The 15,587-nt window shown below is 43.0% G+C and overlaps 1 protein-coding gene across 3 annotated transcripts in view; it reads right to left on the bottom strand.

Moving 5' to 3' along the window:
• Positions 1-15,587, bottom strand: part of LOC137377249 (AP-2 complex subunit alpha-2-like) — a 203,427-nt gene that overhangs the window by 27,588 nt on the left and 160,252 nt on the right. For all 3 annotated transcript variants that reach the window (XM_068046789.1, XM_068046791.1, XM_068046792.1), the window contains 2 exons: positions 13,426-13,657; positions 3,638-3,805 (listed from right to left, as the gene is read on the bottom strand). In XM_068046789.1, coding sequence (XP_067902890.1) covers positions 3,638-3,805; positions 13,426-13,657 — 400 coding nt within the window. The remainder of the gene's footprint in view (positions 1-3,637; positions 3,806-13,425; positions 13,658-15,587) is intronic.

Raw genomic sequence — 15,587 nt, 5'->3', positions numbered from 1 at the left:
AAGATTGACAGGAGAAACAGTAACAGAACAATGGATAATCTTTAAGGAAGAGATGCTTCAGGTATAGGCTAGGCACATTCCAACAAGGGCAAAAGGTAAGTGAACCAAAGCCAAGGCATCTTGGATGGCGAGAGAGACAGAGAATATGATGAAACAAAAAAGAGGGTGCATAATGCATATCAGATGAATTTGTCAAGTTAGAACCAGGCCAAATACAACAAGTAGAGAGTAGGTGAAGAGGAAAATAAGACTGGCAAGAAGAGAATACGAGAATAGAATGGCAGTTAACATAAAAGGGAATCCAAAACTCTTCTACTGGCAAATAATTAGTAAGCGGGTAGTGTGAGGTGGGGTGAGGTCTCCTAGGGACAAAGAGGGTGATATATGCTTTGAGACACAGGGCAAGGCCTGAATACTTAATGAGCACTTTGAATCGGTGTTTACTAAAGAAGAGGATGATGACAAAATATCAGTAGAAGCGCAGGTAGTAAAGGTAATGGATGGGGTGAAAATTGATAGGATGTACTGGAAAGGCTGGCTATGCCTAGAATGGATGTTGCCTGGTCCAGAATGCTTGCATTCCAGGTTGCTAAGGGAAGTGGGAATGGAGATAACAGAAGGGTTGACAAAATCTTCCAATCTTCCCGAGATATAGTGGTTTGGGGGGTGGCGGGGAGGGTGTGCAGTGGGGTGTTGTGGTGCCAGAGGATTGGAGCATGGCAAATGTGACACCCTTATTCAAGAAAGGGTGTAAGGACATTCTTATTAACGATAGGCTGGTCAGTTTAACATCAGTGGTGGGTAAGGTTTTCAAAACAATAATCAGCGGGAAAAAGAAACAGGCACTTGGAGGGATTTGAGTTAAGTAAGGAGAGCCAGCACAGACTTGTAAAAGGCAAATCATGATAGACTAATTTAATTGAATTTTGGTTTGAAGTAACACAGAATGTTGATGAATGGAATGCGATGGATATTGTTTATATGGATTTTAAGAAAGCATTTGACAAGGTTTGCTTCACAAACCACTGACCACCTCCAGGCGCGTATCCATTGTCTCTCGAGATAAGGAGGCCCAAAAAGAAAGAAAAAGAAAGATTTGACAAGGTACCACATAAAAAGGCTGGTTAACAAAATTGAGGCTCATGGAATAGGAGGGTCAGTGTCAGCTTGGATTAAAAAAATGGCTTAAGGACAGAAAACAATGAGTCATGGTAAATGGTTGTTTTTTAGACTGGAGGATGGTAGACAGTGGTGTTTCCCAAAGTTTAGTGCTAGGACCACTGCTTTGTTTGATATGTATATAAATGACTTGGATCTTGGAATACAGAGTAAAACTTCGAAATTTACCAATGATACCAAACTTGGAGGTGTGGCAGACAATAAAGAAGGTACCAAACGAATGCAACGGTACATCAATAGGCGAGGAGAATGGGCAGACAAGTGGCAGATGGAATTTAATATGGAGAAATGTGAGGTGATGTCTTTTGGCAGAAGGGAGAGGCAATATAGATTTAATGGCACAGTTCTAAAGGTGGTACAGGGACAGAAGGAGCTGGGATTGATGTGCATAGATCTTTGAAGGTGGCAGGGCCTATTCAGAAAGTAGTTTACAAAGCATATGGAATTTTGGGCTTCATAAATATTGAGTACAAAAGCAGAGAAGTCATACTGAACCTTTATAAGGCACTGATTGGGCCACAACTAGAGTATTGCATCCAGTTCTGGTCACCACACTTTAGGAAGGATGTGAGGATTCGTCAGAGGTTGCAGAAGAGATTTACCAGAATGGCTCCAGGAATGAGAAAGTTTAGCTACAAAATTATGTTGGAAAAGCTGGGATGGGTCTCCTTCGAGCAAAGGAGTTTTAGGGGAGATTTGAAAGAGGTGTTCAAGATTATGAGAGGTTTAGATAAGGGAAGTAAAGAAAAGCTGTTCTCATTAGCTGATGGTACAAGGACTATGGGACCCAGATTTAAGATTTTGGGCAGGAAATGCAGGAAGGATGTGAGAAAGAACTTTTTTATACAGGGAGTGGTAATGATCTGGAACTCACTGCCTACAAGGGTGCTGGCAGCGGAGATGATGAGTGATTTAAAAAGGAAACTTAAAAAGGGCACTTAAGGGAAATAAACTTGCATGGCTCTGGGGATAGAGCGGGGGATTGAGACTGATTGGATTGCTCTATGAAAAGCTAGCATGGACTTGATTGGCTGAATGCCCCCCTGCTGTACCGTAATGGCTCTATGACTAATATCTTGTGTGGCACCCTATTGAATGCCTTCTGAAAATCGAAATATACTACCAGCTGGATTTTTCCTGCTTGCTGCCGATATCAGTGGCGAGCTTCAAAAATGGTGCTGCACACATCTGAGACGTGCACTTCTGAGCCACCCTGATATTTAGCATGGTGTCTCATTTACATGGAGGGGGCGGACCGCCCACCCCCGATCATATCGGAGTGGCGGGCGCTCCGTACCCGGTAACGGCGTCACCGCACAGGTGCCATTTTTAAAGGGCTTCCAGCCCTTCATTTAAATTTAAATATTTAAAGTTACCTTACCTAAACAAATTACAGGGAAAAGTTAATTAAGAATTTCAATCTCCTCTCCCACCCTCCCCAATGACTACACACTTGATTGATTGGCCTTTCCTCCAGAAATTTTTTTTTTTCCAATCCCAACCTTCCCCCTCCCCCCCCCAACTTTATTCACTTTAATCTTTAACCCCTTCCCACTATCCCTTCCACCAATAGCAAGTGTTTTCCACACTTCACCCCCCCACCCCACCCTGAAAACTTAACTCGTTCCCCCTCCCCACCAGTGTACCGCCTCAGATCTCCGAACGGAGATCCAAAGGCGCAGGAGTTGCGGCAACCAGCTGGAATTATGGCAGCGGGACAGCCGTTGCGACGAGGTAAGTACTAATTCCTCAATTTTAAATAAATTAACATATTTTAATTAGGTTTCCATCACCAAGCGATGGGGCTGCCACCACAAGGCATCACCACCACCAGTAATATGGGGCAGGGCCTTCCCGACGTCAAGGCCCATGGCAGGCCTCTCCCGGAGGAATTTTCCGGGCCCCCCCCCCCCCCCACCACGACCCCTGATGTTGGGGGGCTGGTAAAATCCAGCCCTACATTACTGGTTCACCCTCACCTACCCTGTTAGTTACACCCTCAAAAAACTCAGATGCATCATACATGATTTCCCTTTCACAAAACCTGTTTATTCTGCCTAATTACTGTGATTATCCAGGTTCCCTGTTATCATGTTGTGAACAGATTCTAGCATTTTCCCTATTACTGATGCCAGGCTAACGGCTGGTGGTTTCCTGTTTTCTCTCTCCCTCTTTTCTTGAATAGCAGGGTTACAGTTTTTACCTTCCAATCCACAGGGACTGGCCTAAAATCTTGGGCATTTTGGAAAACGAATGCATCCACTATCTTTACAGCAACCCTTTTAAAACCCGACAGTGTAGGCCAGCAGGTCCAGGGGATTTGTCGGCTTTTCATCCCATTATTTTCTCCACTGAGCCACAGATCTGAAACCATTACTATGGCAGACTATCAATTATACCACACCAAGTCACATACTAGGGCCCAGAACTGTTAATTATAGCGCACTGAGCCACATACCAAATTGTTCACCACAGCGGGTTCAGACCTGCCATTGACATCAGAATTCCGCTCCTTTTTAGCCTCCTCGAGTTCAGTCAAGGTGCTTGGTCCTTTCTTCTTTTTCAGCTTGTTAAGTATCGAAGATTCCCTCTCAGGAAACGGTGGCATCTCTTCCAACACAGTTGCCTAGCAAGAAACAGATCAGTTAGCTCTAAGGACATTTCAAGTCTGCAAACATACACATCAAATTATTATGAAAACAGTAAAATTAGTAAATGTTACATACCAATTGGTAAACATTACACTGAGACTGGAATCCTTTCAGCTGATGTAATACCAAGGTGGATAGACCACAAGGTTCAATCTCAGTCCGTGCTGGAGTAACAATCGGAGCACTAGTTAGCTTCAGCACATGAGCCCTGATCATTATTCAGTGCCACCTGCTAGAAAGTATTTGACATCAGGTGATAACACAACTGCCCTCTTCCACTCGAGCCCAACTCCAGCCTGTGTTCCTGCTGCTTGGCCCCTTCTCAAACGAGACTCTAGTCAAAGCTATCACTGCTCATCCTCCAGCTAATACTGTTCTCTGCCACTCAATCCCTAGTTTCAGTACTGACTCCAACTGCTCCTTCCCCCTTGTTCAATTGGAAGATGTCCATTCAGCAAATCAGGAAGCAGGAGACAGTTTGTGATCCACAACTGTTTTATTCCCAAACCATAGTTTGGTATAAATATCAGTTTCCATTCCTCCCTTCTGGACTCACTCCCTGTCCAGAAGTAACTCCCTTGACTGGGGAAAAACCCAGCCCTTAAATACAAGCTGCAAGAAGCATTACCTGCTCTCTATTCACTCTGAAGAAAGACCTGGTTAATTGAAGGGACCAGCATTTTCAACACCATCACCCCTGGCTCCCAGTACAGTCTCAAGTCCCACAGCTCCCTCCTCTCCTGAGCCCCAGGTCCCTTAATTTCCTTCTCTCCTGTGCCACAGTGGAATCCCAGGTTCCACAGCTCTCTCCCTTCCAATGTAGTCCATATTCAAACTCAATTCATAACTATGTGTTCAAAACAACCAAAGTCTTGATTGCCATTCTGTTTTTGAGTGGCTAACAGCAGCCCCACAGCTCCCAGGAAATCCCCATCAACAGGACTGACACTTGGAAGAACCTGGGGACACATGGAAGAACAGCGAGTCAGTCATCAAGAGAATTAAAAATAAACCACACCACAGTAATCATGAGAAACAATACAAAAAAAAAAGAGAAGGGATTGGCAACTCTATACCCAGGTGCCAAGGGGTATGGTAGCATAGTGGTTATATTACTGGACTAATAATCCAGAGAGGCGAGTTCAAATCCCACCATAGCTTTTGATGATTTGAATTCAGTTAATTAAATTAAACAGGAATAAAAAGCTAGTATTAGTAATGATGACCATGAAGCTGCCAGATTGTTGTAAAGCCCCATCTGGTTCACTAATGTACTTTAGGGAAGGAAACCTGCCATCTGCCCTGTATGTGATTCCAGACCAACAGCTATGGCCCAGTAAGCTCAGCTGTATCAAAGCACTACAAAAAAAAGTGCAAGAATGAAATGGGACAGACCATAAAGTCAATGGTTCAATCCCAGTCTACTATTGGTCAAGCTGGCCAAGTCCTAAAGGACACAGCTGCCAGACTAGCTTGCAGCAAGTGGCAAGAGAACAAACATGAGCGAAAAAATCCAACTTGACCTCAACCTCACCAATCTACTTGTCGCAGATACATCTGTCCATAACAGTATTAGTACAAGGGATCAACACACACTCCTCACTCTGAGAACACCCTTATGCATGTTATGTGGCACTACCACAGTGCTAAATGGGATAGATTCAGAAGAGACATAGCAACTTGAAACTGGGCATCCATGTGGTATGGTGGGCCATTAGCAGCAGTAACATTACAACCTGTAATCTCATGGCTTGGCATATCCCTCACTGTACCATTACTGTCATGTGAGACAACCACCCTAGTTCAATAAGGAGCATAACAGGAGCAGCACCAGGCATACCTAAAAATGAGGTGCCAACCTGGTGAAGCTACAATACAGGATTACATGCTAAGGAGCAGAAGCAGCATGCTATAGACAGAGCTAAGTCATCCTACAACCAACAGATCAGATCAAAGCTCTGCAGCTCTGCCACATCCTGTTATAAATGGTAGTGGACAATTAAACAACTAATGGGAGGAGGAGGCTCCACAAATATCCCCATCCTCAATAATACCTGAGGCCAGCACATTAGTGCAAAAAACAAGGCTGAAGTATTTGCAACCATCTTCAGCCAGAAGTGCCAAATGAATGATACCATTTCAGCTTCCTCCTAAGGTCCCATAATCACAGATGCCAATCTTTAGCCAGTTCAATTCGCTCCACATGATATCAAGAAAAGGCTGAGCAGACTGGATATAGCAAAAGCTATGGGACCTGACAACAACCTGGCAGTAGTACTGAAGACTTGTGCTCCAGAACTAGCCATGACTCTAGCCAAGCTGTTTCAGCACTGCTACAACACTGGCATCTACCCGACATATTGTAAAATTGCCCAGATATGTCCTGTCCACACAAAGCTGGACAAATCCCATCCAGTCAATTAGCACCCCATCAGTCAACTCTCAATTATCCACAAAGTAATGGAAGGCATTGTTGACAGTGCTGTCAAGTGGCACTTACTCAGCAATAACCAACCCAACACGCTCTGTTTGGGTGTCACCAGGATCACTTGGCTCCTGACCTTATTACAACCTTGGTCCAAACATAGACAAAGGAGCTGAATTCTAGAGGTGAGGTGACTGCCCTTGACATCAAGGAAGCATTTGACCAAGTGTGGCAATGAACCCTGGCAAAACTGAAGTCAATGGGAATCGGGGGAATATTGTCCATACCTCACAAAGGAAGATGGTTGTCGTTGGAGGCTAGTCATCTCAGCCCCAGGACACTGCTGCAGGAGTTCCTCAGGGTAGTGTCCTAGGCTCAACCATCTTCAGATGCTTCATCAATGACCTTCTATCCATCACAAAATCAGAGATGGGGATGCTCACTGATGACTGCACAGTGTTCTGTTCCACTCGCAATTCTCAGATACTGAAGCAGTCCATGCCCATCTGCAGCAAGATCTGGACAATATATCCAGGCTTGGGCTGATATGTGGCATGAATGTTACTTGTCACCTAAATGCCAGGCAATGACCATCTCCAACAAGAGAGAATCTAACCATCTCCCCTTGAAATTCAAAGGCATTACCATTGTCAAACCCCCGCCACAGCATCCTGGGGGTCATCACTGACCAGAAGTTTACTTGGACCAGCTTCATAAATACAGTGGCTAAAAGAGGTCAGAGGCTAGATATTCTGCAGTGAGTAACTCACCCCTGACTCCACAAAGTCTTTCCACCATCTGCAAGGCACAAGTCAGGAGTGTAATGGAATACTCCCCACTTACTTGGTTGAGTGCAGCTCCAACAACAATCAAGAAGCTTGTGTTACGACCGAGGCAGGAGGAGTGCAATGTCATTTCTAGTTCCACTTCTCCATAGGTCACAACATATATTTAAATGTTTACCCAGATACTGATGCGGTTAATCATATATTTTACTTTTTATCCCTGAATAAAATACACCAACCAGGTTTCTTTAATAAACAACAAATTTATCAGATTATAAAACAAGACTTAACCAGCAATGAAGCAGAGCATTAACACACCAATTAAAATATGAAAGTCCCCTTTTTACCTTAGCCCGCGCGCGCGCACACACACACGTTAACCGAAAAATAGAGATTTTCTCTTTAGAGCTCTGTTAGAAAAAAAAATACTTTGGCCAAATACTTGCTAATTCTTGAAGTAAAAAAGAGAAGATATGGAAAAATGTCAGTTGTCCCTTTATCCTGGCATCCCAAATACACATAGACGGCTGTCACTGGGATCTTCCTAGAACAGTTCTTTACAGGCAATTTTGAAGATCAGTTTGGCAGGTTTTCCAGGAGAAATGCTGCAACAGGGGTTTCTGGCAGGCCTTTCAGGAGGAATGCAGCATCAACTTCTCCATTGCTTACACTTGCTTCTAAGAGTTTCTCAAAGTGATGTAAAAGCTGGCAGACTTTTCAAAGAGATGGAAAAGGCTGAGCTGGGGCTTTGTACCTGGCAGGTTGAATTTTTAACTCCTCTCAAAACACTGCCCATACCCCAACTGACTGTCCAAAGAGACAAGCTTCCGGACCCCTATAAATCTTGACCTGTCACTTTGTAAACATCTTTCCAAGGTCAAAAAGCCCCTGCTGGGTACTTATCTGAAGACAGGTGACTTCCAGTAAATGTTGTTTTCAAACAACCTCTCAGTGGCCCTTTAAAAAAAAATCCATGGAATCCTTTTCAGTATTAAAACAAAAGTCCTCAAAATTTAACAAAAAATTGAAGCACTTTTGTCACACTTGACACCATCCAGAACAAAACATACCGCTTGATTGGCATCCCATCCACCACCTTAAACATTCACTCCCTCCACCACCAGTGCTGCAGTGTATACCATTTACAAGATATACTGCAGCAATTCATCAAGGCCTAGAAGGACAAAGACAGCAGGTGCATGGGAACACCAAGTTCTCCTCCAAATTGCACGCCATCCTGACTTGGAAATTTTTTTCTTTTATTCATTCCTGGAATGTGGGCATCGCTGGAAAAGCCAGCATTTATTGCCCATCCCTAAAAATAATATATCACTGTTTTCTCACTGCCACTGGGTCAAAAGCATGGACCTCCCTCCCTAACAGCACTATGGGTATACCTACACCACACAGACTGCAGTAGTTCAAGAAGGCAGTTCAAACCACAAACTCGAGGGCAATTACAGATGGGCAATAAATGCTGGACTTGCCAGCAATGTCCACATCCTGTGGATGAATATATTTTAAAAGAACTGGAGATGTTGACTGATGCATAGTTCATCATTGCACTGTCTGGCTCTCTGTCCTCTGAGACCAAACAGGCAACAAAGGAATGTGTAGCCTTCCTGTGCCCAGCCCACACCTGACTCCAGGTTTTTTTTTGTTCAGTGTCCCAAGTATTGATGAGGTTTCCAGTGTGGGAAGCACCATGCTGCTGTTTTTTAGTGAATGAAATCTCATCCACTTGGCTGTCCAATAAATGAAGTGCAGCACTGCTTGTAATTACAATCAAAGGGCTACCCGAGATCAACCAAAACAGCTTAATTCTGTTATATGCGATTCACACAGACACAATCAGTGAATCTATAAGGTAGGTTATTTTAGTGAAGATACAAACATCCACAGCAACACTGGGGAAGATCCTGCACTTGGTTGTTACATTACTGGCTGCTTGCAGTGATTGACTGCCTGTGACATGGGTCTGCACATCATACCTATCTGGGTGCTGGACAGCCATTTAAGGTACTCCCCTTAAAGCAACTCTAGCATTTAAAGCAATACCACAACAAATTCCACGGCTGATTGCATATGAAAGTGAATGCAGATGTACATGTGTGTTGAACATACCAACTCTACAATTACTTCGTGTCTGTTTTCACAGAAAATCTCCCAGAAATACTAGGGAACCGAGGGATTTGTAAAAATGAGGAACTGAAAGTAAGTAGTACTTTCGTAGTAAGTAGTACTTTCTAGGTAATACACAAAAAAATAATTGGATTGAAAGTTGATAAATCGACTGGATGAGCTACATCCCAGAGTATTGAAGGGGGTGGCTATAGAGATAGTAGATGCATTGGTGGTTATCTTTCAAAATTATATAGCTTCTGGAAGGGTTCCTGCAGACTGGAAAGTAGGAAAGGTAACCCAACTATTTAAAAAAGGAGCGAGAGAGAAAACAGAGAATTACAGATGTTTGACATCAGTAGTCGGGAAGATGTTGGAATCTATTATAAAGGATGAGATAACTGGATACTGGGAAAATAATATGATTGGGCAGAGTTAGCATGGATTTGTGAAAGGGAAATCATGTTTGACAAAGCTATTGGAGTTTTTTGATGATGTTACTTGTAGCATAGACAATGGAGAACCAGTGGATGCGGTGTATTTGGATTTCTGAAAGTTTTTGATAAAGTCCCACACAGGAGGTTAGTAGACAAAATTGGAGCACATGGGATTGGGGGTAATATACTGCAATGGATTTAGAATTGGTTAACAGACAGAAAGCAGAGAGTAGGAATAAATGGGTCATTCTCAGGATGGCAGGCTGTTACTGGTGAGGTACCACAAGGATCAGTGCTTGGGCCACAGCTGTTTATAATCTATATAAATGACTTGGATATGGAGACCAATTGTAATATTTCCAAATTTGCGGATGACACAAAACTAGGAGGGAATGTAACTTATAAGGAGGATTGAAGGGGATTTGGACAGGCTAAGGGAATGGGCAAGAACATGGCAGATGGAATATAATGTGAATAAGTGTGAAATGATCCACTTTGGTAGAAAAAAACAGAAAGGCAGAGTATTTCTTAAATGGAGAGAGGTTGGGACGTGTTGATGTCCAAAGATACCTGGGTGTCCTCGTTCATGAGTCACTAAAAGCTACTATGCAGCTGCAGCAAAGCAAGCAAATGATATGTTGGGCTTCATTGCAAGGGGATTTGAGTACTGGAGTAAAGATGTATTGCTTCATTTGTATAAAGCATTGGCACCTGCAGTATTGTGTACATTTTTGGACTTCTTATCTAAGGAAAGATATACTTGCTATTGAGGGAGTGCAACGGAGGTTCACCAGACTGATCCCTGGGATGGTGGGATTGTCTTATGAGGAGAGATTGCAGAAACTGGGCCTATATTCTCTAGAGTTTCGAAGAATGAGAGGTGATCTCATTGAAACTTACAACATTTTTAAAGGGCATACAGGGTGGATGTGGATAGGATGTTTCCTCTAGCAGGTGAGTCTAGAACAAGGGACATAGTCTTAGAATAAGGGGCAAGACTGAGATGAGGAGGAATTTTTTTTTACTCAGAGAGTGGTGAATGGGTGGAATTCTCTACCCCAGAGGGCTGTGGAAGCTCAATTTTTGAACATGTTTAGGATAAAAATCAATAGATTTCTGAATACTAATGACATCAAGGGATATGGGCATAGTGAGAAAAATGGCTTAGAGGTAGATGATCAGCCATGATCTGTTTGAATGGCCTACTCCTGCTCCTATTTCCTATGATACACACCCTCCATCGCCCTGAACTTCACCACCCCACTGTCCGGTCTACCTATCTGTCATCAAGTCATGGATGAATGAGAATTTTTTCAACTTGAAGTTGACAAGATTGATGCCACCCTCATTCTATCTTCAATTCAAGCCTGCTCTTTGGCTGCTTATTCAGGCTGAGCCACAATGAAACCTCCTTGTCTTGTCTGACTGAGCCAAGCTTCAAACCCCAAACCAAATATTTCCACTTCTGCAACATCACCTATCTTAGCTTCACTGCTGCTGAAATCCTGATCCACACCTGTGGGCTAGGTTAACCCAATACTTTCTCCTTCGCAAACTCACAAGTTCCATCCTTCATAAACTGCAACCCGACCCAGAAACACCACTGTCCACATATTGCCCACTCCACTATTGCCTGGGTTCTCACCAACTTCCCATCTTCCCATGAACGTGCACATCAATTTCTAAATCTGTGTCCTGATCCACAACTCCCACTATTAGCTCACTTCCAACTCTGGCCTCCTTCGAATTCCTCTTGCCCACTTCCTGTACTCCACCTTGAGCTGCCACGAACCCACACTCTGCATCAGTCTCCCTAACTGCCTCCACCTTGCTCCCTTCATCTGCTCCTTCAAAAGCCTATTCCAAATCTCTCCACTGAAACTCTCCTTCCTTGTGTCTCATCACTGCTCAATGCCTGGTCATCCCCTTTAAAATGCTTCAGGATGTTTTATTACTGTACCAATACAAGCTATTGGGAGAGTAGCCAAGCCTTGCAAGCAGTGGCCACTAGATGGAGCTATTGTGCTACAATTCTCAGATTATGTGACTTCACATTTCATACAACATTTTACTTATAATCTGGACCATAGGAAAGGAACAATGCGCCCTCTAATTTTTTTTTGGAGTGTACATGCCCTTTATTTAAGTGCGTAGTCCTTTTAAATATTTTTTGTGCCGCCACGCACGCCTGGCAATTTAATGGGCCTGACTTGTGCGTGGCCTGTGCAGCTCAGAGGACACCTTGAACAGGAATAGAAGTGCCCTCTAAATATAAAAATCTATTCAATCAATTCCTTTCAAAATCCTAAAATCCTCAATCAAATCACCATATAACCTTCTATATTCCAGGGAATACAAGCCTAATTCATGTAATCTCGCTTTATAATCTATCCTTTGGAGACCTGGTAACATTCTGGCGAATTTGCACTGCACTCCTTCCAAGGCTAATATATCCTCAGAAACAGTATCCAGTACACCACACAGTACTACAAGCATGGTCTAACCAGAGCATTGTAAAGATGTAGCAAAACTTTCTCTTTTATATGCTAGCCCTCTATTTATATAAAGGTTAATATTCCATTAGCTATTTTGAGTATTTTTTGTACCTACTATATTTTAGTGCTGTGTACATGAACCTGTTTGGACCTCCATTGTTCCCAACTTTTCACAATTTAAATAAAACTCTGATTGAATCTTTACTGAGCCAATATAGACAATCTCACACTTACCTGCATTGAAATCCATCTGCCACAGTTTTGTCCACTTACTGAATCTATTAATGTCTCTTTGCAATTTTATGCCACTGTCTACATTACCTCACCACCAATTTTCATGTCATCAGAAAACTAGGGTATATAGCTCTCTATTGTGTTTTCCAAGTCATTAATAAAGATGGTGAATTGTTGAGGTCCCAGCACAGTTACTATCATTTCTGTCTTGCTTTGCTAGTCTTTATATCTATTCTATATACTCTGGATCTACACTATTCTTTGCACTTTTGTATGCTCTTTCCTTTAGTTTTAAATTATCTCTCACCTCTTTTGTCGATCATGGCTGTTTGATTTGGCAAATAGAGCTCTTTCTCCTGAAGGACATATACTGGTCCAGTATTAAGTTAAATTCTTTTTTGAACACCTCCCACTCTGTAGTAATTCCTGATTTAAGCAGATTACTGTCATCAGTCTCTCTCTCACCCAGTTAAAGTTAGCCTTACCAAAATCTGGAATCTTAGTAATTGTGTTAACTTTCACCTTTACAAATTTAACATTGAATTCAATCATATTATGATCACTGTTAGATAAATGTTCCCTAACTAGATTAACTAAGTCTAGCTCATTACTCATTACTAAATCTAGTACTGCCTGCCTGCCCTCTCGTTGGGATACAACATATGGCTCCAGAAAACTACCTTGAATGCATTCAAAAAATTAAATGGGGTGTCGAGAAGGGGAGCAGGGGAAGCCAGGTAGAGTCCAGTGCAAGAGGACGGAGGGAGCAGGACAGGTCAGTGGGAGAGACAGGGGGAATGGGAAAAGAATGCTGGGTCAGCAAAGTAAGACAGAAAGAGAGAGCAGACAGAGGGACAGCTGACTTGTCAATATGTGCACACAAGCTGACAAGGAGTGGCCAATGATATTGGTAACTCCATAAACTAGAAAAGATTGACAAAGCTCTTCAAACAAGAAATGTTGTAGTGAATTAAAGACCTGAACTGCTAACTTTCACAGAGATAACAGGGGGATAAAACCAGGGACAAAAGAAGGACAGAATCACACAGATGCGGATGCACTGAGAGACGCAAATCTGTCTGAGGTTCCTGTACCTACCAGGATGTCGGTGCTCGCTATGGAGCTGAGCCTCAGGTACTCCACTGCCCGCTGCTGCAGCTCTACGTCTGAATTCCTCAGTTGGCTGTCACTGCAGAGCACGTTTTGAATGGTACTCTTAATCTCAGGAAACAGGTTCACAAACTTGATATAAGTGGAAAGTAGCAGGGCTCTCGTGGGAACACTGCACAGGTGGAACTTGGAATGCAGCAGATTGAATTGTACTAAAGGGCTGAAAATAAAAAAAGAACTTTTACAACCTCAGAATGTCCCAAAGTGCCCCACAGCCAATGAAATACTTTTGAAATGTAGTCACTGTTGTAATGTAGGAAACAAAGCTGCCAAATTGCACACAGCAAAATCCCACAAACAACAATGAGATAAAAGAACAGATAATCTATTTTAGTTGTTGATTAGAGATAAATATTGGCCAGGACATCACGAAGAACAGCTCTTTTATGAATAATTCTGTTCGATCTTTTACATCACTTGAGAGGGCAGACAGGATGTCTGCTTAACATCGCATTGGAAAACGACACCTCCGACAGTGCAGCACTCCCTCAGTAATGCATCATAAGTGTCATCTTAGGTTATTTGCTCAAGTCACTGAAGCGGGAGGGAATCCACAACCTTACGATTTAGAAGCAAAGTTGTATCGACTGAGTCAAGTTTGGAATAAAAGAAAGCCAGGTCATGGAACATCCTCCTAACATTATGAATGAAGCAATAATACTGCATGCCCCTAATGGTTTCATATAGCCTGGGAGATGGAGGTATGCACCTACCCAGAGTCTCAATTCAGAAGAACTGACCAGAACAGAGCGCTGAAAACAGCAGAGGCCCTAGAAAGTGTAGGGGGGGTACTTAAAAATGTAATTAGGAGAACGAAGAGGGGGCATGAAAAAACACTGGTGGGCAAGATAAAGGAAAATCCCAAGGTGTTTTATAAGTATATTATGGGAAAGAGGATGACCAGGGAAAGAGTAGGGCCCATTAGGGACCAAAGTGGCAATTTGTGTCTGGAGCCGGAGGACATAGGTGAGGTTTTGAATGATTACATTGCATCTGTGTTCACTATGGAGAAGAACAATGTGGGTGCAGAGTTCAGGGAGGGGGATTGTGATATACTTGAACAAATTAGCATTAAAAGGGTGGAAGTATTAGCTGTTTTAGCAGGCTTAAAAGTGGATAAATCCCCAGGCCCAGATGAGATGTATCCCAGACTGCTATGTGAGGCAAGGGAAGAGATAGCAGGGGCTCTGAGACAAATTTTCAAATCCTCTCTGGCCACAGGAGAGATACCAGAGGACAGCGAATGTGGTACCATTATTCAAAAAGGGTAGCAAGGATAAACCAGGTAATTACAGGCCGGTGAGTCTAACATCAGTGGTAGGAAAATTATTGGAAAAAATTCTGAGGGACAGGATTAATCTCCACTTGGAGAGGCAGGGATTAATCAGGGATAGTCAGCATGGCTTCGTCAGGGGGAGATCGTGTCTAACAAACTTGATTGAAATTTTCGAGGATGTGACTAGATGTGTAGATGAGGGTAAAGCAGTTGATGCAGTCTACATGGACTTCAGTGAGGCTTTTGATAAGGTCCCGCATGGGAGATTGGTCAAGAAGGTAAGAGCCTATGGGATCCAGGGCAATTTGGCAAATTGGATTCAAAATTGGCTTAGTGGCAGGAGGCAGAGGGTGATGGTCGAAGGTTGTTTTTGTTAGTGGAAGTCTGTCACCAGTGGTGTACTGCAGGGATCGGTGCTGGGACCCTTGCTGTTTGCAATGTACATTAATGATTTCGTTGTGAATATAGGAGGTATGATCAGTAAGTTCGCAGATGACACGAAAATTGATGGTGTCATAAATAGTGAAGAGGAAAGCCTTGGATTACAGGCCGCTATAGATGGGCTGGTAAGTTGGGCGGAGCAGTGGCAAATGGAATTTAATCCTGAGAAGTGTGAGGTGATGTATTTTGGGAAGACTAACAAGGCAAGGGAATATACAAGGGATGGTAAGACCCTCGGAAGTACAGAGAGTCAGTGGGACCTTGGGGTGTTTGTCCATAGATCACCGAAGGCAGCAGCACAGATAGATAAGGTGGTTAGGAAGGCATATAGGATACTTGCCTTTATTAGAATTAGAATATTACAGCGCAGTAC

The sequence above is a fragment of the Heterodontus francisci genome, chromosome 14 (genome assembly GCF_036365525.1).
Source record: "Heterodontus francisci isolate sHetFra1 chromosome 14, sHetFra1.hap1, whole genome shotgun sequence".
NCBI classification, from domain to species: domain Eukaryota; kingdom Metazoa; phylum Chordata; class Chondrichthyes; order Heterodontiformes; family Heterodontidae; genus Heterodontus; species Heterodontus francisci.
This window is presented reverse-complemented; position numbering and strand designations above follow the sequence as displayed.